Raw genomic sequence first — 26,358 nt, 5'->3', positions numbered from 1 at the left:
ATTGAGGATTCAATATACCTTTTCAGATATGATTCGTTCCAAACATACGAAATCTTTTAAAATACAGTCGATAATTGATTTGGCTTCTACGTGCTTTATCATGGTCTAAATATTTTATAAATTAATAGGTTTAAATATATTTTAAGTAAAACCAAATTAAGGAAGTATATCACAATGATGTGTGCCGTATAATAGTCTGAATTTTCCGTGATCGCGATGCGACTCAACAGCTGATGGATCGCAAGCAAAATTGCTTTCATAGTACCAAACAATTTTAAAAGAGCCATTTAAAAATTCTTATCTGATAAAGCTTCAATTATGCTGTCAAAATATTTATTGTTTTGATGGGATGATCAATAAAAGAAGAAATAAGTGTGCTTTAAATATCAGAAGAGGAAAATACCATGTCCTTTTTAGAAACCTTCGTATAGCCAAGTTAATAATATATAACTTTTTATATAACAAACAATCTTTTACATGCTAAAACATATTGGACGTAAAATTTGTTATCAAGATAACTATTTTATAAATAATCATATAAGAGCTTAGAATAAAAGGTATATAACATCAAGTACATATTATATATGTGGCAGATAAAAAATAATTCTTTAAAGGCAGAGTAACATGGCTATCTCAACGGGGAAAAAGTTATTGGAAAACTGAGGAAAATAAACATTGAGGGGAAAAAATATGTAGGAATAAGTCTTCTGAATGTATAATAATGGGTATTGGAATGGCCTTCATCTAGTCTTGACTCAACTTAATAGGGAATATTGGGGTATTAAAAGATTTTAATGCATAGCCTGGTATAGAGAGGTATTTTCAACAAATATAAAAAAAAATAAAATCAATGTTAATTAACTCTTCCAAATATAATAACTCCCATCATTCAAGCAAACAGTGATGTAACTAAATTACTCTTAAATTTCTTAATGTGGTCGTTTTTATGAAACACGCCATTTGAACTTTCCTAAATTATTATATAGTCAAACCCGTCTCCAATAGTCAAACCCGTCTCCAAGATTTTTGCTCAACTTAACTAGTTTCCCAATAAGACTTTTTATTAAAAAAATATTTTAGCATCTGTTACATTCTTAGTTTAGCAACAAAAGTGATGCCCAACCACAAAATAATTTATTATTTTATTAATTCATCAAAGTAAAACTATGTATGTATACATAAATTTATAAGACTAAAATATTATGAAATGATTGCTTATAAAATAAGAAAAAAAATATATAATTAATTTTATGGTACGATTATTTGCAAAGCGTTTGATAATATTTTTGGATATATAAATATCTTAAACAGTTCCTTTAGAAATATTAAATCATTTAGCATATCTCTTTGTGAATAACCTTATATTTTTTAAACAAAGATACTCGTTATATTTGTTTTCTTCATTAATTTTGTTATTTGATAAGGATACTTTTAAAAAGATGATAAAATTTTATAATATGACCCTAAAAAAACAAATGCTCACTTTATAGAGGTCTAAACGCATATAATAGACAAAAATTATTAAAATGTACCCACTTCAAAATAGACTGTTATCCAATTAATCCATTTTCTAATATAGTAGTTAATAGGAATTTGATTGAGACTCAAAATTTTAGTAAAATTAAGGAGTTACCCAAATTATTAATACCCCAAATTATACAGGTTTGATTATATATTTCTAATAATACAATAACATTATTTTTAGATTGAAAAATAGTCATTCTTTTTACAAGTTCCCAAAAAAATGTCGAAAATGATTTTTTTAAAAAAAAAAAAATTTAAAGTATATCACCAAGAAAAAATTGTAATATGGAGCTTGATGTATATTGGGGTCCGTTAAAAATATCGTTACAGTTTCTTTTGGGTAGATAGCGATAAGATTATAAAGCTCGGGTCGGATGTATATAATAATCTATAAAAAATTATACAAAGTTAATTATATTCATTTCTATATTTCTTTCTTTCCCCCTTTCTTTCTTTATTTCTTCCTTTCTTTCTTATTAAACTCGTTACCAATTTTTATCTGATAAAAAAGTAAATAATATATAAATTATTTATAGTGTATTATGATTTTATATTAACTTCGTTCAAGAACATAGAATCCAAAGATAAAATTTGCATACATAACGAATCTAATATGTGGGAAGATGCAATGGGAAGGGCACAAAAAATTTTCAATATTTCTGCGCAAACTTTTAATTCCTATATAAATATTTGCGATATTTAAAAAAATAAAATATATTTATAAGTTTACAAGTTTTACCTGGCAATGAGTTTTGATACCCGATTTTGACGAAAGTACTTTCAATAAAGTAATCATGTGCGTCTTAAAATAATGAAATATATATAAATTTTAAAATTATTTATATATTGTTTTAAAAAAAATTAACCATAAGATGTTCACAAAATTTTTCGTTGAAAGTGTTAGGGAACAGTCTAGCAAAATACAGTAATCGAGTCAGAAAATTTGGAGTTAAGTTGCGGTAATCTCCTAGCATCAATAACAAATTCCGGATAGAGTGATGCACGGATTCCATGTCCACCTGATGCTTCTTCACGTACTTTTTTTTTAATTTGAAAATTGTTTTTATTCATTATTATAAGGTTGGCATGATCTAAATCGCCTTGATAATAAAGATTTTTTTTTGTTTTTATTTTAATAATTATTAGTTTTTGTATTCAAATAAAAATACTTCTATATTTTATTAATTTTTATCATAAATGATCTTATACGTTGCACTTGTTTTAAGCCTGAAATATTTATTTGGTATAACTCCTATAAAAATTTTAATATTGTTAAAATTAAAAAATAATCTTTATGCTTTCCTGTTTAATAAATATGTATTCTGTTCTATACTTTCTTAATACTGTTACGACAGATGCAGTTTATAACTATTAGTTCCAGTTTATGTATAAATATTAATTAAAATAATTTAACATTGTTAACATTTTTTAAAGTTAGTTAAAATAAATGCATGTTACATTTTACCTCAGGAGTTATTTTCTTCCAGAGAATAGTTTTTAAATTATTTTTATATTATAAAATTTGATTTATATCAAAAAATGACGATTTAATCAAAAAAATCATGCTCTTTGCTAATCCTATAATAATAAATGTTAGTAGCGTCACAATAGATGTGCTGCGCATACCTGCGCCATCGATCAATTTGGTTTTACATTATAAACTTTAAATATTTGGTATATTACGCAAGAAAGACACTTAAAAGCCGTGTGTTGTATATCGGGGTTGGAGGAATTTAAGTTTTTGAAAAGGATATTGAATATTTTTTCTTGATACTGGTTGATATATTGACATGAAGTAAGTGCTTCTATTAATTTTATATGATATAATATGATTTATTTTACAGAATTAATATAGGATAAATTCTCTAAGAGCTTAAGAAAGCTTAAATCACCACTGCTTTTTCTATACAAGACTAAAAATTATGGCTATTTTAACATAAATAGTTAGATTTACTCTTTATTCCCCAGCTTACAGATAACTTAATATAGTAATAAATAAAATATCTTAAAAAAATTTATATATATAACTTAAAGCGCTCCTCTTTAATTCTGTTATATCGTTGTTCAAGTTTTTATAGCATGGTAGCCTGAGTAAAAGGGTGTCGTCAGCTTCGCACAAGCTCATGAGTTCAGTGAAAAATACCCTGTGTTCAATGATCGATAAATCAAGGGTAAATATTTTGTGATCCATATTTTTATTAATATTCGTATTAATATGATCAATAGCATGATCCTTATTAATAAAATTGGCATCTTCCTCGTTAATTATATCAGAATACCCTGAGCAAAATGTGACGGCTTCCTAAAGTGTTTTGATAGGTTAGCAATTATGGGGTAATTATGATATGTGATAAAAAAAATATAATATTTTTTTTAAATAAAATTCCTAAAAATTATACATATTTATTAACTGAATTTATCAATGGAAGTTCTTAAAATTTAACTATATTATATTACCATCAATCCAAATTGTGAATTAACAGATTGGTGCCGCAGCAAATGCTTTTTAGGAGGTATCAGATCATAAATAGTTGAGTTATAAGGATTAGTTAGTTCAGTCAATGATTTATTAGTTAGACGAGATAAAAGCTTCAAGCTATCCATAGCCTAAAAAAAATACAAAATATGAATCAATATGTTAGAATAATATAATTAAAACAATATTTTAAAAAATTAACAAAAAAAACTATTTCCCTTGTTAAATCTAAGTATACGAAAAATCTTTGAAAAGTATTACCTCGTTGCGTACTATTTTAACTGGAGATGAAATTCTTAGAATCAATTCTTTGCACACCGAATTTGTGCACGATTCTCTAATTAAACTATCAAGCAAATGGGAAGTGCATGAGGTTACAAGTTTTTTCAAAACATTTTTGGCCAATTGAATCGTCCCATTAGCAACCTTTAAAAGATGTTTTAAAATTTTGTATATTTAACACCCACCAGAGTTTGAAATGCTCTTCAGAGTAAAAAATCATCAAAGATTTTATTGAGAATGCATACAAACAAGTTCTTTCTACTTAAATTCCAAATCCCTTTTCTAAAAAAATCTTTTGTGATTTTTATGCATAAAAATATTTAATTTTGTGATCTTCAAATTATGTTTCAAACTCTATATTCACATTAATAAATATTCAATTCAAAAGTGTTTTTAATGCAGAAAAAACGAAAATACCTAACCTCGCAAAAAAAAGGGAACCATTATCTTTATTTACATGAGATAGAATTTTAAAAAAGCTCGTAAAATAAAATATTCATTTATACGAGCTGAGGATTTTTAACTGGCTCGTATAAAAAAAAAGAGATCAAAGGATTTTATACAAGCAAGATTTTAAGCAATTCGTATAAAAATTTTATTTTTTATTATTTAAAAAAGGTTGTATTGTTTGTAAAAAAACTAGTGCCATTTGAGCTTTTTATCAGAAATGAGAAATATTTATATATCTGAAATCTCCATTCAATTTGCATTTTAATGATGTGTATTTCGATATACTATATTTAGTTTTGAAAAAAAAAAAATTTTCCTTATATTTTTAGAAACACTGTTACGGTTATTTTATACCCATAATCATATTAATATTTGGTGTCAAATTATTCCTGAGTTCCATTTTTAGAACTTCAAAATCAAAAATAAGAATATCGAAAACACAAAAATATAAAAATTGAGTGTGAAGTAACTTAAGAATTCCCATACAAAGAATCCTTATACCTTATTAAAGAAGCACATATTATATAAAAAAAATATGGATTCCTGTTTAGCTCTTCAATATAATTTAGTACTGGTGGGATACTGACAAAAAAAAAATTTTTGACTAAATTTTTATTTAACTTTTTTTTATAAAGCGGGCAAAATAGACCATTGTAAAAAATTGAAAAAATTTTTAATAATTATAAATGCTTTATGTTCATTCTGGCGTGGTTGACCATGAATAAAACTGACGGAATATGCACTATGAAAAAAAATTTTTAGCTATCAAAACCCATTGCTATTTACATGAAATAAAGAATTGGCAACGCTAATTAATAATTAAAATACATATATACAGTAATTACATCGTTGGTCAAATCCATCAAAACGAAAAAGAGAGCCTTTAAGTATTCAATATGGTGGTCTAAGAGCCATTGCTCGTTACTTTTGATAATGAGCAGATTAATACCTATGCAACCCCCATTTTTTTGGTACCAGGCTGGAGAATAACAAAGAAACACTATTCTGTCCGATAAGTAGCGAAATATGGGCAATTGAAAGGCCTTTAATTAATGTGTAACACATTTATAATTTTATTTTTTTAAAAATGATTTTGTATGTACATTTTACGATAAAAATTAAAAAGGCATAGAATGATGAAGTTTATTTTTATAGTTATCAGTTATTTAGCATTCATAAATGAATGTTTATTTATCTCTTTAGGTTTGGCAATTGTTGACTAGTATAATTATAACGAGATTATAATACCCCTTATTCTAATTGTAGTTTATAACTTCATCGATTTTAAAATATAAAACGCTCTCAAAATATTATTAATAATAAAATCCGTCATGAAAAAAATGTAAGTGAGCACTAACCCTATGAGTACTACCCACGATAAGAATGGTGGCATTAATAAATCGAACGAGCGCTTTGACTGCTGGTTTGCACAATTCCTTGTCCGGGTGGGCCATTATATCGTCAACTAAGGCTTCTATCATCACATCGCTTCGCATCTCTTCCCAGAATCTCCTTCCACAGATGGACTTGTTTTGGAATGCTTATTATATAATAATAGAATAAGAGTGGTAGATTTTAAAAATAAATGTTACACTATAAGGAATTAATTTTGGCAATTTTCTATGAGTCAACTTATTTACATTTATATTTAGGACTAGGGAGTTGTTACTTGAGGGGGGGGGGAGTTTGAAGATCTTTCCAATACTTATTTTTGCAAAATTAAGATGAGCGCCTTCGTTCATCGTTAGAAACAAACTGATTTAGGAGTCTCATACTTTAAATTATATATAATATTAGGATTTTTTTAATTACTCATAAAAAAATGATAAAACCATAAAAATAATTTTACTAGCTATAAATATTTAATGTCCTATTCCTGATATGAGCGAAAAAATGGTGCCCCACTATTAGATGATTAATTTATAAAGGTTATGAAAATATGTACTCATTAATTTTACCATCGCTAATGAAATTATCATGAATTTGATCATCGGCTAAAGTAAGTGAAGGGGATTGATAATAAACGGGAGCAAAAAGTCCAGCTTGTCGTGATACTGCCAACAATGTGTAGTGATGAATTACGTTTATCATGAATGGTAAAACTTGGTCATGCAACTCTTTAATAGCCGACGCCACTGTATTAATTCCATTTTAATAAAAAAATATTATTTGGTATTTTTGAACAAAATAATTTGTAGAAATCCATTTTATATTTTAACAGGTAAAATATTAATTGAACTAATTTATAAATACAAAATGCATTGAAAGAGAAAGAATATATTTTAATAAAAAAATCTCAGAAATAACAAACTAAATAAAGCAGCCAACGCTTTTTTATGAGTACGTCTAGCCATTTGATCATTTGAAGTGTGGTTATTGGTAGATTTTGGCTTAGCGTAGAAAGAATAAATAGGCGTTTCCATGAACGATGGGTGAGTAAATAATTTGTAAATCTTGGTTTCATCGTCAAATTCCGTTGATATGTTTATCGAGAGAAATGCTAGTATTACCTTTATTGTATTGATAAAGCCAAAAGAGCAATTAAATAAAATATTAAGTATATCAATTTCAATAATCGAACCCTCCACTTGGAAAATTTACTGGACTGTATTAAGTATTACATACGTTTAAAAAAAATAATAATAACCGGAATCTGGTTGGTCATCTTGATATTTTCTTCGCACTACCATAAATCGTATAATAATTTAATTTTAAAAAATGTTCAAATTCTGTGAAATAATTATTAACCTGCCAAGCATTTTGCCTTTCAAAACTGTCGCTAAAGTTGTTATTGAGTGTTTGGTAAGCGAAGTCAATGATAGGGTCTATGGGCAAATCGATAATCTCGTTCGTGTTCACTAATTTTATCCCTACAAATGAGCCTCTTCCATCTAAACAATCGTAGTAAGTTAGCTATTTGCGTTATAAAATAAGTAAAAAGTAAAGTATGAAACATAGTATTCAAAGCTTAACCATAAAATTCGTATATAATATTCAAGGTATTTTTTTTATTTAACAATTATAAAAACATACATTATTAATCATTTATAAATATAATGTAATAAATGTTTAATCTATCTATAACATATAAATGCGTCTCGTATTACATTCAAGAATGGCAAATTTTTAATCTAATTTTATAATTAAATTATAAAATGAGCAAGAGCAATAAATCCCCATTTTAATAATGAAAGTCACCACGTGTTCTTCATATTATTTTATTACTGACAAGACCCATAAGATTTACAGTACAACTTATTAAAATAAATAAAAGTGACGCTATTTCATCCCTTTTAAATTCATTATCCATAAATTCATAGGAGGGAATATAAAGGTGTCGCTGGGTCTTCCTTCTTGCGTGGGTATTCAAAAAACATCATAATATGAATGCATCAGGTGCCCTCATCTTCAACTCTTGATATTTTGAAGATGATATTAAAATGAGAATAGTTGAATTATCTTAAAGATTCCCCACTTAGTTCAATCTCTCTGATAATGATTTGTCTTCAATATTTAAATACACTCCCTTTATCCTCCTCTCTCACCCTTTTTATAATCAAAGTAGTCTCAAGCATTCAATATTCCAAAGCCAAAAAATATACCTATAACTCGAAACTATTTCAAGTTTCAACTTAGAAGATTCTCACTCCAGAACAACTTCGCAATTTCATAAGTTTGAGACCTGAAAGCAATTGTCATACTGATTAAATGCGTCGATTGCAATGTTCATTTTAATAGCGCACCCACTACATGTGTATTCAAAAACGAATCGAATATTTGAATTTAATAGGTACTAATACGATTATAAATATGCTTGCAAATAGTAAATTATTCGATAAATTTAAATAAATCGAATAGGATTATTGCATTATTTGAAAAGTATTTGATGAATACTAAACCAGAGTTGTTAAAATACAAAATTATTTTATCTATATATAAAATATTTTTATCTCTATCTATTTACAGATACATTTTAAATCAATTTTGTTTTTTTATTATGTGAAAAATATTTAAATTTAATCCAATTTTTTGTATTATAAATTTATTAAATACCTGTGCTAGTTTTTCAATTCAAGACATGTTTTATTTTCACAATCGATGGCGAAAATATGGTATATTTTATTAATCTTTGTACATTCAAATTTTGAGTTGATTAATATTAATATTAATAATACACTGATGAAGAAGATGAAACATTCAATAAAGCATCGGCAAATTTTTCAAACTCGATTGGATTTGATCTCAAATTACAGAAATTTAAAGGAAAAAAGGAGTTGACACTGCGATTAGTGGATGAACTATCTAGGTTTCTAATGATACTAAAGAGAAAACCGCAGAAAAAAGGTTTAAAATTGATATTATATATTTTCAACAATCCCAAGGATACGGATATAATTATTAAATAAGTATCATACTATAACTAAGGATTATCCAAATATAAAGGTATTATTCCTATAGTATAACCGTGCCCTACCTTCCAGCTCACCAGTTGAAAGAATATTTAATATACCTAAAATATGTGTTTAAACGGGGATGCCCCAGTAATGAAAATTGTAATCAAATATTTTATTACTAAAAACTAAGATAACAATAATATTCAATAATCTAATTATATATGAATAAATAATCACACTCAATAAAAATGTTTGGCACAATTACACTTTATATGATTATATTAAAAAAGGTATCTTAATCGTATATTTGGAAAATTGTATATGTATCTAGATACATTTCCAAGTGATAAATTATATTATATTCTAAAGATGTATATTTTAACAACTCTGTACTAAACTACATCGAAAATTTAAATTTTATAGATTAACTTGACTAAATTTAACAATAATTGTTTATAAAAAAGCCCAATTAATCCATTTCATTTTGAAAAAATCAGGATATCAAACGGCATCATCTTAATTCCTCATGATCAAATAGCCTTTCATTCCAATTGTGTGGAATTATACTTGTTATATAGGCTTTTTGGTTAAAAAACAAATCTTTCTAATTCCACAATACCATAGAAATATTCAAATACATTCTTAATATCAGGACTAACAGCCAGAAGTTATTTTTCGATGAGGCCTATTTGATCAATCTAGGATGTCTTTCAACATGAGTGAGTGACCCCAATAGAGTTTTACATCCTAGGGACAGGGTTATACTTTAACACTCCTGATGATGTAATGATATTTTGCTTTTTACATAGCTTTTTTTTATATAATATTTATTTATATCGCTTTTATAATTCGTTTCGTTTAGTAAATTTAGTATTCTATATTGATACATCGATATCTTTAATAAACAATAATAACAAAAAAAATAATTATAATTTAAAAAGGACAATAATTATAAAAAAATATTTGACTAATTTTTTAAATATTAATCTTATTTTCTTAAAATTAAAGATATTAGGTATTATAATATAATATAATAACTTCCTGACATTCCTTGATAGCTTTTCGATTAGCCCCGCCAAATTTGCCCAATAGTCTGAAAGCTGCGTGAGTAATTGCCGTTTCATTCCCCCCAGCACTGTTTGTTCCGACATTTGACGCATTGTGAATGTTAGAACCACTGATGTTATTATTACTATTTTGCAATGAGCCAGGGTTAGAAAAGCCTAGACTGTTGCCACCAGACGAGGACAATGAATTAGGGCCGGTTGCTATGCTACTGGCGTTTTGAGAGGAGATATTGGAATGGCAACTCGAAATCGAAGAAGAAATAAGATTGGAGTTAAAACTGTAGGTCTGACCCAAAAGGCCCCAAAGAGCCCGTGTTAATCTGCCCCTAACTGGGTCTAGGTGTTCTTTTAAGAATTCTGGTTGCAAATTATCCACGCAAAGTTCGAGCGTCCTCAAGCCCTGGCTGACTAATCCGAGGCTTTGTGAATGATGATGCGCATAAAGGGAAGAACCATTATTATTGGGATTGAGGTTAAAGTTGTGATAATCGGAAGGGGAATAGAATATATTGGAACCGTTTGATTTGACGGTAGAAAAGGGAGAAGTGTTGAGGGCTAAAACAAGTGGATCCATAAGAAGGGGTAAGTGGGGAAGTAAAGAACTGAGCCTAACAGGCACTGTGAGGCATAGCTCTACAAAAAGATCTGATAGCTGTCCCGGGGATCTTATGTTATTCAGGTTGTTATGATAGGATGATGAGGAATTAGTTTGATTGGGTACGCTATTTATGTTTGAATTCGAATTTTTTGTCGGTGTATTATAGGGGACGCAGATGGATGAGGATCTGTCATTGTCGCAATTCCCAGAGCATAAGAAAAAGTTCAAATCTTTTAATTTGTATATGAAAAGGATAATTTGAAATAAAATTATTCCAATAATTATTCTAATTAAGGGAATATCCATTTATAAAGTAAACATGTATTTTAGATAAACCTCTACAATAGAATTCCCACTTTGCGGCTATTTTTTATAAGTCGTGATGATCAGTCACAGTCCCCAAAGTTTTAGAGAAATCACAAAAATATTATGTTTTATATATAAAATCAATCCCAAAATTAATGTTTTAGCTATCCAAAATGTTTCTAGAAAATTAAAAAGAAGAATATAGCAATGACCAAAGACTTCAAAAAATTTTTATTATGCTGCCTTTTTTTATTACCTTAGCATCCAATCATGATGCTTAAAAAACTATCAATGGTAGATATTTCATACATAAAAAATTATTTGGGATATAGCGAAATATCGAATCGATCTGAACATTCATTATTTTTTATTATTGAATGCGGGATAAGTAGAGACTGAGAAAAATAGCCCTGGACACAATACCCAATTTTAATTTGTTGAATACTTAGAAAGTTTTAAATCATTTTAAAATAATAGATGGCTAGAAATTCGATTTTAAGGAATAGATACTTTCAATATTTGAACATTTAAAATAATTTTTTAAAAAATGATTATTATAGTTAATTTGAAACATTAGAGTTAATGAATATTTAATCATTAATAAGTAGGATAAAAAAATTAACTAGGTGATATAGTTATATTAGGTAATGAATGTCATCGGTCCAACTCTATCAATCTTAGACCGAAACCGGACCGTTTGACAGGCCAGTTTTTTCGAGAACCGAGGTTCGAACCAGTCTTTAAATTAATTTTCAGTTTGGATAGTTGTCCGGACCGGTTTTTATTAATATTTAAGTTTGCCACACTATTCAATTCATATAATTTTTTTTTACTAAATTTTTGGGTATATTTTAATATATATTATTTTTCTAGAGTTACTTTAGTTTTTATGATTCATTTTTAGTTCATTTTTGCAATATACTATTAAAAAGAAAAGTTTATCAAAAAATCATTAAATATTTATTTATATTATTCATATTTGATTTAATATTGTTAACATAAAATACTTTTATATTTAATGAAATGATAAAACAAGAATTAAATTAGGTAAAAACATAAATATTTTTAAAATAACAACACAACAAAGATTAAAAGACTGGTTTTGGGTCGGTCTTTTATTTATAGTGGGTACCGGTCTTTTATTTGAAGACTGTGGTCTGATCAGGTCCGTGAGTATTGATCTGGTTCAGAAAACCCCGGACGGTGGCATTTACTATTTATCGGGTCGGCTAATATAGATTATCAGTCTACAGCTTGATATCGGTAAATATGGATACATCTTTAAAAATTATTTAAATTAGATTGAAGAAATTGGAAATACTTTGAAGTAAAGATGGCAAAAGTGGAAGAAATTCTTGATACAATGAGTCATGAGTCCCGTTACCTATAAATCTGAAGAGATATCGTAGCAGCAAAAAGTAATTGAAAGGTTCTTTGGCGTTCAGCGCTAACTGCATACAGCTGGTTATAATAAAAGATAGGTGATGCTGTATCACCAATTTTTTACATTAAAAAAACAATGTTAATGCAACAACAATATAAATGTTAATAAAATTATATAATATAATTATTCCTAAAATTTATATATTATTTATGCAGGAAAATTTAATAATATGAAAGCGAAAATAATGTTTTAAATGTAGAGGAGACCCGGATTAACACTTTCAAAAAAAAATTAGATAATTTTTGGTTTTTCCTATAGTAATAGGATCTATTATTATCTATATAACTAGTATTTTTCAAATATATTTTGAAAAAAAAGTGATATCATATGGATACCTCCCCCTCCCATATCAGGAGGCGTAATAATCTTAAAATAAATAAATAACGGGAAATATTGAATTGATTGCACCTCATTTTATTTAGCCTATTTTAATCATCATAATTAAAGAATTTATACTTCGATTTATTTTTAATTCTTAATATTGTTAAATTTAAAAAATTATAAATTCCATATTTTATTAACTCCTGTTTCAAATATAAACAAGCATATTTTGTGTATATTATTAGGAATTTATTTAATTTTAATATTTAGGCCATAAATTGTTTAAAATTAATTAAGATCACGCCCCTCGAGAGATTAAATTAAATGTCAAGAATAACGAGACGTGTAAAAAATTTTAATCCGATCAATTTAAAAAAAATAACGATTCCACATTATTTAAAGGACAATATCGGCGAAGTGCTAGAAGAAACTAAGTGCATTAAAATAACATATTTTAACCAAATTTGCGCCTTTCGAGACAAAGGGTATTTTAAAAAATTTTATAGCCGAATGCTCTCTTGCCCAACTTACCAATCAACCCTTATTTCCCCTGTTCAAAAACTAATAATGTTAATTATAACAAATTAAATGAATAATAGCGGCAAAAAAACTGCATACCTTTAATATAGTTTCATTTTCGGTAGATATGTAAGATACCGAACCAAAAATTAATTTAAATATTTTTAGAAATAAATTGGCCTTTTCTTTGTTACAGCCCAAATCGTCAAAGTTTTTAAGCAAATATTCCAGTATGATATTGGTAAAAGGCGGAGAAGTGGTGGAACTAGCCAAAAAGCAGTTGAACACGATCTACATTATTTAATAAAATACAAATAATTTTGAATATATGTATTTCACCTCAGCTAGTCTCTGGTATTCAATAACTTATATAATAGAGATCCAACAGTGACAGTGGCATAGGCATGGGGGGGGGGCATGAATTTTTAAATTTTAATTAAATAAATTCTTAATAAACGCTTGATTTTTATGTTTTAAATTTATTATAAATAATAATAGATATACACATTTGATTATTTTTATATTTATTAAATAAATTTTATCAAAATGCTACAAAAAATTGATTTGGATTTAAGGGAGATTATGAATAGAGCAAAGCATATTGTTGAAATATTAACAAATATCAGAGAGAATGTGGATGAAAAATTTCATGAAATATATGAAAAAGTAAAGGAGATTGCTAATATGTTTGGAATTGAAATTCTTAAACCTAGAGTAGTCTCTAGACAATCCAATCGATCAAATATTGATGCATCTACGATTGAGGATTTTTATAAAATAAACATTTTTATTCCCCTTATTGATACATTTTTATTTCAATTAGAAGAAAGATTTATTAGTCATAATTATATTTTAAAAAGCTTTTATTTTCTTTTGCCGGTTGAGTATAAACTGTTGATTACACTTGAAACACGAGAGGATATTAAAAAAATCTCAGAGTTTTATGCTGATGATTTAGTAGGTTCATATAAGTTACTTTGTGATGTCGAATTTTGGTATAAAAATCTTGACAGAATAGATTCTTTGAGACCAAAAAATCCTCTGCAGGCCCTTTCCATGTGTAATTGAATTTTAGATTCCCTTCCTAATATCAAAACATTATTAATTATTTTAGCTACCTTGCCAATTAGTACCTGCACTAATGAAAGGTCTTTTTCAACTTTAAAAAGGTTAAAAACCTATTTAAGAAACACAACCGGTGAAAAACGTTTAAATGGATTAGCCCTATTGAATATTTATAAGGAGATTATTTTAGATAAAAATTTGATTCTAGATGAATTAGCAAAATCTCAGAGAAAAGATTAGATCTCTCTTTTTAAATTCAAATCAAAAAATAGCAATAAAATTTTATTAGTTTTAATATATAATCAATTTATTTTTGTAAAAAAAGTATTATTTATAAGATAATATCATCATATTTTTTTAAATACCATTATTTGCATAAGAATTACACATATTTTATATAATTGTAAAAAATTACTTTTTTTTAAATAGAGTCTTTATACATTATAATTTTTAATATTAAAATCTGTATTATATAAAATATCAACATTTTGAAAATATTTTAATTAATAAAAATATATACATGATTAAATAAAGGAATGTAAAATATATAATAAAATACCCTAAAATTTTGTTATATGAAAATATAAAACAATTTTAACAAATCCAAAAATATAAGCAATTATGTTCAAAAAAATGGGAGGTTTGGGAGACGAAGCCCCCCCCCCAAAAAAATTAAACCACCCCCCCTCCATGATAAAATCCTGGCTACGCCACTGAACAGAGACAAGTATCCATTTATAGGCCTGACCCTGGTTTGTCAAAAAGGATTCTAGTAGAGGTTTGGAAAAAAATAATATTAAAGGCAGCCTTAAAAAGGGCAGAGCTCGCAATTCGCATATAAAAAGTAAATTTATTTATTATTATTATCCATTAATAGGATTTTGGTAAGTTTTATAACAAGTTACTAATATATAAACCATAATATTGCTATCCTTCAATACAACGTCAATCAGGTTGGGAGCCAGCCCAACAAATATCTCGTAAAACGACATTGGGTTCATCATCAAAAATATACCAACAAAAGTATCCAAATTTTCCTTTTCCTCTTTCAGATTGTGGTTATAACCGTTGTTGGAACTTGAATAAATGTTATTAGCATTGTTGCTCGTAAACGGTAAGCAAGTAGAAGAATTCACCATCAATTGAAAAAAAGACTTCAGAGTAGGGTCGGGAGAATTCGTGTTAAATGATGTGAAAAGGACCAATATAGACAGGCAACGTTTAACGAACCCCACGTAGAGTTTTATTTCTTCGGGGAGAAGTAATTTTGACTGATGGATGTAAGAACCTTTATAAGGGGTGATTTAATATTATTTTTAAATTGCGAAGTATTAAAAAATAAGATTATTATGATGTTTTAAATAAACGAATCTAATAGAATTTTCTTATTTGATATAATTCATGATATTTGAACATAAGTAATATCATAACATACTTGATCTATATCCTTTACAGGTGAAATAAATGATAGATAATTTAAAGAATAATAAGAAAAATAAAAAGGGTATTATACTAATGTCATTAATAAATTATTACTGTTATATAATATTACTTATTCCAACTTTACAAGTCAAAATGCCCCAGGTTACCGTTTTGACACCAGTTATAAGAGTCTTGATTAAAACTTTTATATCATTCGTGTTATTGAACACGGTTGTAAAATTATGAGATGGCGAATAGGTCTTATTTTCCGATATCTTAGAGTCGAATAATAGAAATAAATTATGTAAATGAAATATGAAATTGTATTTTCTATTATTCACAAATATATATTTTTTTTTACTAAATTTTCAAGATCGTCAATTGTTTTATCTTCATGCATTTTAAGATCAAGGTTCATCTTTTCTGACCTAAACCGAAAAAAAAATTTTATGGAATTGATTTGGATATTATATGCAAATAATAAAATAGGAAATAAGGGAATAACTTAAAATCCAACAGTCGTTTAGAATTGAAGTGCTCTATGCATTTTGAAATTTTACCTTTATTATGTCGATTTTAGGAAGATTAATCTCATTTTTTATAGTTTTAAATATAAAAATTTTATAAATTCTCTAATATTAAACTAATTAGACATTCTTTACGCGTTTTTTTAAATTCATAAAAATATTTAAAATTTTGAAGTATTATAGCATTCAAATTCTAAAGTGACATTGTGTATTGGAAAAACTAATATACTGATTAATAAAATGTTTAAAAATTAATTTTAATTTATTTCGCAATATTTTTTGAAATAATATTAAAACTGAAAGTTAACTTATGTAAAAAATGTTTAGAAATGTACCGGATCTTAAATATACATAATATTTCCTTATATCGGATAATTTTTCAAATGTTTAGTCAAAACTTTGGAGACAATTTCTGTTGGAAACATTAGAAATGTTAATTTTTGTTTTCTTAAAAAAAAATTGAAACTTATAAACGTTAAATAAATATTTATTTATAAATTTTAGATAATATTATAAGGAATAAATTTATATTTTAACATTTATTATCATTGTAAAATTAAATCCATACTGTTATTGATGGATAAATAAAGAATAGTCAATTTTTTTTAATACTTAAAATATTCGTGATATAGAGCTTTTTATACAATATTTTATTAAATTAAATTCTTTACAAGAGTTAGGTTAAAATATATCGTTATCAGATTCTGCCAGTGGGCGGAAATCTGTATCCGGTACATCTCCAGTATATAAGTGTAATTTAAATTAACATTAATCGCTTGATCGATTCCGTGATTTCAACTATTTTGTATTTAGCTAGAGCCTTGAATTTCAGCACAAAAACTCTAAGAATTTTCACTAGGATTGATCTGCCCTATAAATGATTAAAATTAGATCGATTTTTTTATTTATATAAACATTATATGAATACGATCAATATTTGATAAGTGGATATAAGTATAATCTAGGTGGTGTAATTACAATTTTTTTATAACACGAATACATATGAATATTAAGATCAATTCAAAAAACATCTTTTTAGGGTGAGTATGGATAGGTTTATTGTAGACCTGCAAAGGGTGGGCTAATAAAAATAATATGTAAATAGGTGGGCAGGCTGGTAAAAAGAAATTTTTTTAATGGGCATCAGGTTATATATGAAATATTTTATGGGCGGAATAGGAGGATGGCTCTATATCTATATCTATTCTATTAAAAATTAATTTTTATATTGCATTATAGTTATATAAATATTATATTGAAATAAAATAAATAAAAAGTCAAGCCAACTAATCATTAAACGGGATTTTAAAAAATTTTTAATGTTAAGAGGGAAAACTCCTCGTTGTAAACCTTTGGTTTGTTGATTTGCTACCCTGAATAAATTTCAAAAATATTTTTCCCATTTTTTTAAAAAAAAACTATGAGAAAAAATATATATGGGGAAGGAAATTCAAAAAAAAATTTTAGTGGGGTAAAATATGAAATTTAAAGGGGATATTAAAATGTCTTTATATAATAAAAACGGACAAAATTTTATAAAAGTTTTGGGGAAAACATGTGACTCAACATGAATATTTAAATAATACAATTCGTTTTAAAAAGAGAAAAAAACCATTATCATATCATTCAGAACAAACTCGCTCTACCACCTTAATACAGAGTTGATAAATAATCTAGGTATATATTTGTGATCCATATACATTTATATAAAGTATTTTTTTACAACTCTGTAAGATTATTCATTTGAAACACTAAGTCTTAATAAGATATTTTTTTAAAAAATTTTAATTAAACCTTTTCATCATTTTCTGTTTCTGCTCTAATTTTGACGCACTCCACTAAATTGAGGAGCAGTTTGCAGGAAACATTTTGGATACTGAAAGGAAGGGAATCGTCTTGAATATTTTTGGAAAATACGCTAAGCGCTAACACTAATTGAGATAACGTTAAATTTTGTCTCAAATGGTGAACCATGTCAGCCAACGAACTATAAGCCAAGGGGCTGACATTTTTAATGCAATAAAATAATTATAAATGTTTTCGCAGTAATAAATAAAATAGGAAAGTACGATATCACAATATTAAACTTTTTAGGTATATATTTTATTTTGGTATTGCTAAATATTGTGGATGGTCACGTTTTTACTTTCATTGGAAAATTAAAAAGACACTAAAAAACAAAGAATATTTTTTAGCATAATACGTAATTAATTGTTTTAATCTAAAATTATTTTTAAATGTTTTTACATGATATTCTTATTAACCTAAAGAATCTGCAATATCTGTGTAATATTTTTATTTTTATTGGTAAGTAATTTTTTTTAAAAAGTAAGTTACAAGGTATTATTCGGTTAAAAATATTTTTTAAACCATCCCAGTTAAAAATTTGTAAAATATAAAATTTTGCATAATATAAAAACATTTTAAACAATATTAGAACAACTACATATTTTACTTAAATTTTATAAAAATTTTCTAATGAAAGCAAAAACTTGGTATTCAATTTTTTTTATATAGATATAGATTGGTCATAGTGATACTTACTTAAAATTTCCTAAAAATAGGAGAAACTTATTATATTTTGCAAAGATTTTAAACTTTAGAATGTGGTTAAATGAGCCATCATATTGAAAATAAAAAAGATTTTTGTTAAATAAAATGCATGTACTTTCTTTTAATTTATCATTATTTAAATAATAAATCCTTAATTGAATGACAAGCGATAAGAATGAAAACAGGCCATTTTTTATATTTTGACCCTTGATATCTCCAAAAATTTACGTTATAAATAGTGAAGGTTTTGGATTGGTCCGGCTCGGAGCCAATTTCTAAAACCAGAAAACAAATAATTCCAGTCAAAATTGGAACATGGACCACATATAAAGGAATCAGACCGTGATTAGTATATTTTTTTGGTAATACCCAAAACAAATATTATATAAAATTAAAAAATTTACATTTATTTGCAAATATAGGTGTTATATTTTGATCATAACAATCTTTTTAAAAAATGTAATATTAAAACTCCATTATATAATACTTTACAACTCTTTAATTATTCTGCACCTCCTTTAATTGTACTATATATGATATATCTCTATCCTGTGATAATTAATAATATCTTACCTTTATTTATTTAATAATAAATTTATTATTATAACAATTTTCTTGTTTTAAAATAACTCAATTGACTTTGTGCCTAATATTCCATAAGCATCCATGGGTTCAGTCATGGAACTTGCCATTTTTATAGGATCAGGAATATATCTCCTAACCCTTGTATATTTGTTCCGAGAGAGGTTAGAATGCACAATCTATCCCAGTAGAAAAGTGGTTCCATCTAACCCAAAACTAATAGGGCCATGTTCATGATCAATTTCCAAACCGTCACTCTCTCAGGAATTAATATTAACTTTAGAACATCAGAACTGTTGTAAGTGTGCTCATACGTGGTTTCGATAAGATCCTGAGCAAATAAAAACCACTCAACAGTTAAAAACCTCATAAAGGCCTTTGATGAGCTTTTAAATTTTGAAAATGACCTCTTCTACACTTGCAACCGAGTGGCTTAAGCAATTCCTAATTCCAAATTAAAACCCCGATTAAAAAATTGTCTCCCCCGTATCTTCATAGAAAGGAAGGCCCACATAAGAAGATTGCATTCTCTAGCTAGTAGTAAAGATAGATAATGTTATCTATTAGATTTAACGTTGTTAATGGCAAATAATATTTACAGTTTAGTAAGGGTACAAATAATAAATAAATAAAAGTGAGAACTAGTTTTGTTTATGAATAAAACTTGAATAGATTCAAAAATTTCTTGATATTTTATATATTTATTCGATAATTATTAAAAGATAATATATCATTTTTTTTAATTGTTCAAACTATAATGAAGACTGAACCATAACATGAAACCGATTCTATAGATTAAAACACCATGGTTCAGTCAAAACCTAGAAAAGTGGTCCTTTAACAATCATTAACTAACATGCTAAAATTTTGACCACACCTTTGTTACATGTAGCTTAAATTATCTATAAAATTTCACTAATAGCCCAATTTCCAAGGGGTCAATTGTGTTAATTTATTTTTTAAATATTGAGTATTTTATTTAAAAATTAGTATTTGCTCTTTTTTAAAAAAATATCGGCCAATCTAATATCTGCATCACTTAACTACCAATTTCTAATATCATTGCTTTATATATTTATTATTTAATTAGATGTATTATATTTAGAATTTAGAATTGGAACTTTCAGAAATGGGACAAATTCAAAATTTATATAAACCAGTTCAAACAAAAGTGCTAGTAATTTATCTATTGTTCAAAATGTTGCGTGATTCATTTTAGAGGGTCTATTTACCATTCAAAATTTTTTTATTTGCATTAACTGTTTGTCAGAACCATAAATTTAAATTTAAAAACTAGAACCAAAACCCAATTTTTAAAAAATGTTCAGGAATCTAGTTTCCTTTTTCAGTCTCAAACACTGATATTATTCTATAAAATATAAATATATTTTTATATTTAATTGTAAAAAATGAATAATTTGTCTTATGAAAGTCTACATACCATAAGGTGTCAAAACAAGTCAAACTCTGTCCCAGTAATAATTTGTGATCCAATATTTCATTTAAATGTGGAATAAACTCTAAATGTTAAAAATATATATTAATTAAAAAAATATACTCAAATATTTTTTGTTGACTTACTTAATTGTGGAACAAATTAATATTAAAATCTAACTTCATTACTTTTTAAAAAGAAATTCCTTTAAAAAAATAGAAATTTTTATAGCTACTATTTGATTATATGAAAAAGAAGGAATTTTTATAGCTAGTTAGCATTTTCAGGCAAAAATTTAAAAAGATAAATAATAGAGTTAGTATTAAGTAATTTATTGTTCAAATAAAATAAATCCAGACACTCATGATATGGAATTTCTATATTTAAAAAATAATTTCTTTGATAATTAAACTTAATAAAATTGCTTAATATTTATTTTAATAAATAATTATATATTCATGCAAAATATATCTAATAATAAAATATTTTAATATAAATAAGATATCCAAATAATGTGTGATTTTATTAACTATTTCTTAAATGAGTGGCTTGAATGTGTCTTAAGGCAATGAGAATCTCTTTGCGCATATTAGCTAACTCAGGTGGACAATATTTAAGTAGCGAAACAATTCCTTTGACTAAATCAGTTGAGTATTGATTGAGAGGCTCCTATAATTTTATGTAATGACAGAAATATGACATAAAATTTGAAAACATTTATGATTATAATAATAAAATGGAATATTCATTATTTTAAATTGATTTTACTTGAAAAGGACGTATAATGTAGGCTATAAAGGATAGTATTTTGACTTGTGATGTGGTAAATTCACAAAAAATTTCTTTGTTAGAAGTTGTTAAGGCATTACTTAAAATGATTATTTTATAAATTTGTAAGCTAAATATTACATTTGTTTATTTTTTAGAGGTTCCAAACAAATATAGAGAATTAAGTTTGGTATCATGGCACCAACATCCTGATGAATATTAGGTTTATATAGTTGATATACTATTACAACAATGATAGGTAATTCTGATAAAACTTTTAGTGACAAAAATGATTTTGGTAAAAGAGTATATTGCTGAGTTTGCTAAATATGTTTATTGTATTAAGTCAATATTTATTTTTATATTAACTGCAGGGTTTTCTAGTGATAATGGTTTGTTTTCCAAAGTTATTGTTAATGGATAGTATAAATGATTTAAAAGGTTCAAAATAATATCACCTTTTAAACTATCACATTTAACATTACCCCTATTTTCAAATATTGACTCATACGAATTTGACAAATCTTTAATTTTATTGGTCAGAAAACTTAAAAACTGAGGTATCTATTAAATATATAAAAAAATTAATAATTTTCTAATTTCAAATACTTCATTAAACATTGGAGGCCTATACTGTTTTAACAATTCCAAAATAATTTTAATCATAATTAGAGCATTACATTCATTTTCATATGCTAACAATGCTAATATAGTAGATAAAATTTGTTTAACATAGGTTCTTAGTTGATCATTCGAGGGTAATCTATATATAATTTCAAGAATCAATTTTCTTTTTTGCTATAACATTATGGTTAAAATGAGCTTAATTATTATAAACCTGCTCCAAACTTTCAGCTATAAAATTTATTGCTTCTTCTTGTAAGATTTTCAAAAAATTTGGTATTGTAATTTCTAAAAACGTTTGATAATCAGAGGCTGATACAATGCTCTTAAAAAATTTAAAACATATATTAAATTATTTGTTAAATTATAAGGATAATTATGTTAAAAGCAATAGGGTATTAATAATATTTCAAGACGCCCTTAAATAGATCCATTTTAAAAAATGTAATTAAAAAACTTCTAATTTATCGTTTATTTCTTGAATTGATTTAATTTTTGCCTCTTCGTTTACATTGCTGTCACAAATATTCGTAATTAGTGAAGAATATTTAGACATTATAAATAAGTTAAAAATTTTATAAAAATTTGAAAATCATTGAACGAGAGGTTTGAATAATTTCATCTGATGGATGACGTCTCAAATATTGACATGTAATTTATCGTGATTAGTGTTGTTAAAATGCCCGATTTGAATAGATTTTTGAAACAGACCCAATTAAGATTTTAGCTAAGATAATATTTTGTAAACATTGAGATTTGGCAAAAGGATATCAAAGCATTTCTTCCACATATGTGTAAAATCTAAAGGTTAAATAATGTTATTTTGGTAATAATCTTAAACAGGCCGTTTTTTAAATCGACTAGTATCTGGCTTTTTAACAACACTAATCGCCAAGCCTTCAGTGCCAACCAAAAACCAGTTGATAATAAAACTAAAACTTTAAAACTAGTTTCTTTGACAGTTAAAAATATAAAATGTTTTATTATAGTATAAGATTGTAATAATATCAGAAACATTAATTTATTAAATAATGAAATATATGTTTTTGAGTTAATTTAACAGGTAATTTCATAGATATTGTCATTATACCTATATCAATATATAAATTAGTTTAGTTATATCTTTAAAATTCTTATATTCATACTAGATAACCTCGCAACTCTTGACAATTGTTATTTTATTATTATAAACTTTTATTGTATTATTTAAATCAAAATTATAATTTTTATTTCAGATAAATATGTAAAAAATATATTAATTTTAATAGATGCAAGATAATTTATAAATAAAAAGATATATTTTGAAATCTGCATCCATTAAAGAATAAACAGAAAATATGTTTTATTAGGTTGGATATGCCATTCAGTAGCATCACTGGAGAGGTGGGAAAGGCAAGTTTCCAGCCCCCTGGAAAATTTGAAAAGCTCCCTCAACAATTTGAAATATTATTTGATACCAAATATTGAACAAATTTAGTAATAGTTTGGAAAAACGAGATTTATCTAAATACTTAGGGTAATTAGTAGTGTTGTTAAGGCTAACTCAATATTTTCAGAAAAATATTGCCTAAGCCTTGAGATCTCGCTAATAGATGTCCAAACCTTTGTTCCTTCTGCAAACAAAATATTCAGGCTTGCGTAATACTATTCTGGATGAAATATTGTGTTAGCCGTTTTTAAAAATCAGCTCAAAACGAGCAGTTTAACAACACTAGTAATTAGTACATAAAATATAAAAAATACGCCAGATATGAAATGCTATTCCGGTTAAGGGAAGGATGATCCTAGATCAACCTTAAAATTAAATAGGTATACGCAGTTATGAATACCATTGTCATTTAATTTAAATAAAAGGTGGGGGGGCGGGGGGGGGGGTACGGAGGAGTGCTAATAGGAATAACAAATGAAGTAATAAAAGATGACTAAATTTTTACTTATGCATATTAATTAGATGTTCTGAAAATATTTATATTTTTCAATTTGATACATTTCTCCTTTATATACTTTTTAAATATAATTATTGTCGGAGAGCACCTTTATAGTTAGGTTGCATTTCATATGGTTTTTTTTAAATAAATTTTTCTTAAGTTTTTAAATACGATTTGTTGGCAAGGGTTTAGAAATACAACCAATTTTAAAAATAGAAATATTACAACAGACAATTGGTTTACAAGCTACTAATTAGCCAATAATATGTTAAATTCACATTCCTTAACCATAATAGGAACTATAAAAAATAAATAAAAAGCAGGTACCTGCTTGCTTTCTTTTTTTATTTTTTTTATTAAATAATAAGATATAAATTCAAGTTTATTTGCTTTAGAGAAAATAAAACTACATACCAAAAAAAGTATAAGAATGTAGTGTTGCTTTATACTACATTATGATAACAAAATTGATGCGTCAACTGGTGAGTTGGAAAAACCGGAAATTATAACGTTTTATAATTTAACAAAAACTAGATTTTATGTAGTTGATCAACTTTGCTCCATATATTCTATTTCCAGAAAATCGAATAATGACCATTGACCCTTTTTATACTATGGTTGTTAATATGTTAATAATAAATGCACAGATAGATTATAAAGCTAATAATTTATTGAATATAAAAAGATCCAAAATTATTAGCAATGGAACTCATAAATCAATATATGATCAGCAGATATGGGAACCTTCGTATATGTAGATTATTACGTAACAACATTGGGGATGTTTTCAATATAATTGATGAAAAGCATATTCAATCATTTAAAAGGGAAGATGTTATGATTGTCCAAGTGTTAGAAGACAAAAAAACAACATTTATTTGTTCAAATTGTTCAAAATTTATTTGTAAAGATTATATGCATACATTTTATAGTGAATGTTATTTATATAAATTTAATGATATTTGATGAATAATATTTTTTTTAATATTTGATATTTTTTTAATAAAATTTATTTAATTATCATTATTCAACATTTATTTAATAAATTCTATAATAAAATTTGCATTTTTTAATTTTTTTTTGGTGATAATACTATAATTAAATAAGGTTCCACCCCCTCCAAAAAAAAATTTAAGCAACTTTAGGAAAATTTGCATAACATTTTTTTTGGAAGTAAATATTTATATAAGATTTTTTATTTATTATCCCCAATATTTTTTAATATATATTCAAAATTTTATATCTCAAATTTTAATATGTTCAGAAATATAGATAATCAAATTTGGAGTAAAATAGATCTCACCTTTGTAGTTACGGAAGTTTGTCCCACCTTTGTATGGAAGGGTTAAAGATATATGGATCATTTGTTGAAAGATAGTTTTATGACTGGGGTTTATATTTATGGTGTCATTGTGTTAGATAAAAATGACAATGAGCATATCAATCTATAATCAGTTTTAAAGCGGTTACAAGGAGCAGGTTTGAAAACAAGATTGTCAAAAGTAAATTTTTTACAAGATACCGTATCTTTTGTTTAGGAGTTAAAATTGACAAAACATAGAATTCATCCGACATAAGAAAAAGTAAAAGCCATTAATGAAGCTTCGACGCCTACAAATATGCGCCACAACTTTTCCCGATTTGAATAATCATGAAAGATTTATTAAAAATCTACATGGAAAGGCTGCTCCTTTACATTGATTGACCAGCCATCAAGTTCATTGGGCATGGCCCTCAGTAGAGCAAACTATTTTTTAAGAAATTAAACGTTATTAGTTACTGGTTAGACATTAATGACATATTCGCCTGATTTGCCATGCAGTTTTATTACATACTCTCTATATAGTAGAATTAACAAACCAATAGCATATGTATCAAGGACGCTGTTGGATTCATAGAAATATTGCGTCAAATAGATTAAGAAGCTTGAGTATTCTTGTTTAAGATAGAGAAGTTTTACTATTTTATTTATTGTGAGATTCTGTTTGATCACGAATCATAAACCATTAGAACGTCTGTTTGGCGAAAAAAAAAATCTTTCTAATTTCTAAATTTAAAAGATGAGCTTGGAAG

General features: G+C 26.2%; 1 protein-coding gene across 1 annotated transcript in view; it reads right to left on the bottom strand.

The window, feature by feature from the left end:
- Positions 1 to 22,913, bottom strand: part of LOC135928719 (transformation/transcription domain-associated protein-like) — a 54,006-nt gene extending 31,093 nt beyond the window's left edge. Inside the window, exons 1-30 of the mRNA XM_065465175.1 lie at positions 22,815 to 22,913; positions 22,572 to 22,682; positions 22,103 to 22,297; positions 21,875 to 22,056; positions 21,734 to 21,833; positions 21,496 to 21,634; positions 20,972 to 21,050; positions 18,190 to 18,397; positions 17,163 to 17,266; positions 16,230 to 16,296; positions 15,999 to 16,143; positions 15,364 to 15,734; positions 13,481 to 13,672; positions 12,419 to 12,584; positions 10,165 to 11,021; positions 7,481 to 7,645; positions 7,044 to 7,242; positions 6,691 to 6,867; positions 6,091 to 6,272; positions 5,578 to 5,775; positions 4,262 to 4,426; positions 3,982 to 4,131; positions 3,804 to 3,826; positions 3,553 to 3,668; positions 3,208 to 3,329; positions 2,391 to 2,561; positions 2,264 to 2,326; positions 2,083 to 2,202; positions 1,793 to 1,912; positions 19 to 105 (exon numbers count right to left, since the gene is read on the bottom strand). Of these exons, the coding sequence (XP_065321247.1) occupies positions 19 to 105; positions 1,793 to 1,912; positions 2,083 to 2,202; positions 2,264 to 2,326; positions 2,391 to 2,561; positions 3,208 to 3,329; positions 3,553 to 3,668; positions 3,804 to 3,826; positions 3,982 to 4,131; positions 4,262 to 4,426; positions 5,578 to 5,775; positions 6,091 to 6,272; positions 6,691 to 6,867; positions 7,044 to 7,242; positions 7,481 to 7,645; positions 10,165 to 11,021; positions 12,419 to 12,584; positions 13,481 to 13,672; positions 15,364 to 15,734; positions 15,999 to 16,143; positions 16,230 to 16,296; positions 17,163 to 17,266; positions 18,190 to 18,397; positions 20,972 to 21,050; positions 21,496 to 21,634; positions 21,734 to 21,833; positions 21,875 to 22,056; positions 22,103 to 22,297; positions 22,572 to 22,682; positions 22,815 to 22,913 (5,073 nt within the window). The remainder of the gene's footprint in view (positions 1 to 18; positions 106 to 1,792; positions 1,913 to 2,082; positions 2,203 to 2,263; positions 2,327 to 2,390; positions 2,562 to 3,207; positions 3,330 to 3,552; positions 3,669 to 3,803; positions 3,827 to 3,981; positions 4,132 to 4,261; positions 4,427 to 5,577; positions 5,776 to 6,090; positions 6,273 to 6,690; positions 6,868 to 7,043; positions 7,243 to 7,480; positions 7,646 to 10,164; positions 11,022 to 12,418; positions 12,585 to 13,480; positions 13,673 to 15,363; positions 15,735 to 15,998; positions 16,144 to 16,229; positions 16,297 to 17,162; positions 17,267 to 18,189; positions 18,398 to 20,971; positions 21,051 to 21,495; positions 21,635 to 21,733; positions 21,834 to 21,874; positions 22,057 to 22,102; positions 22,298 to 22,571; positions 22,683 to 22,814) is intronic.
- Positions 22,914 to 26,358: the final 3,445 nt, after the last annotated feature.

Source organism: Gordionus sp. m RMFG-2023, chromosome 4, assembly GCF_954871325.1.
Source record: "Gordionus sp. m RMFG-2023 chromosome 4, tfGorSpeb1-WG-v2, whole genome shotgun sequence".
NCBI lineage: Eukaryota > Metazoa > Nematomorpha > Gordioida > Chordodea > Parachordodidae > Gordionus > Gordionus sp. m RMFG-2023.
The sequence above is the reverse complement of the archived record's forward strand: the minus strand, read 5'-3'. Positions and strand labels throughout refer to the sequence as shown.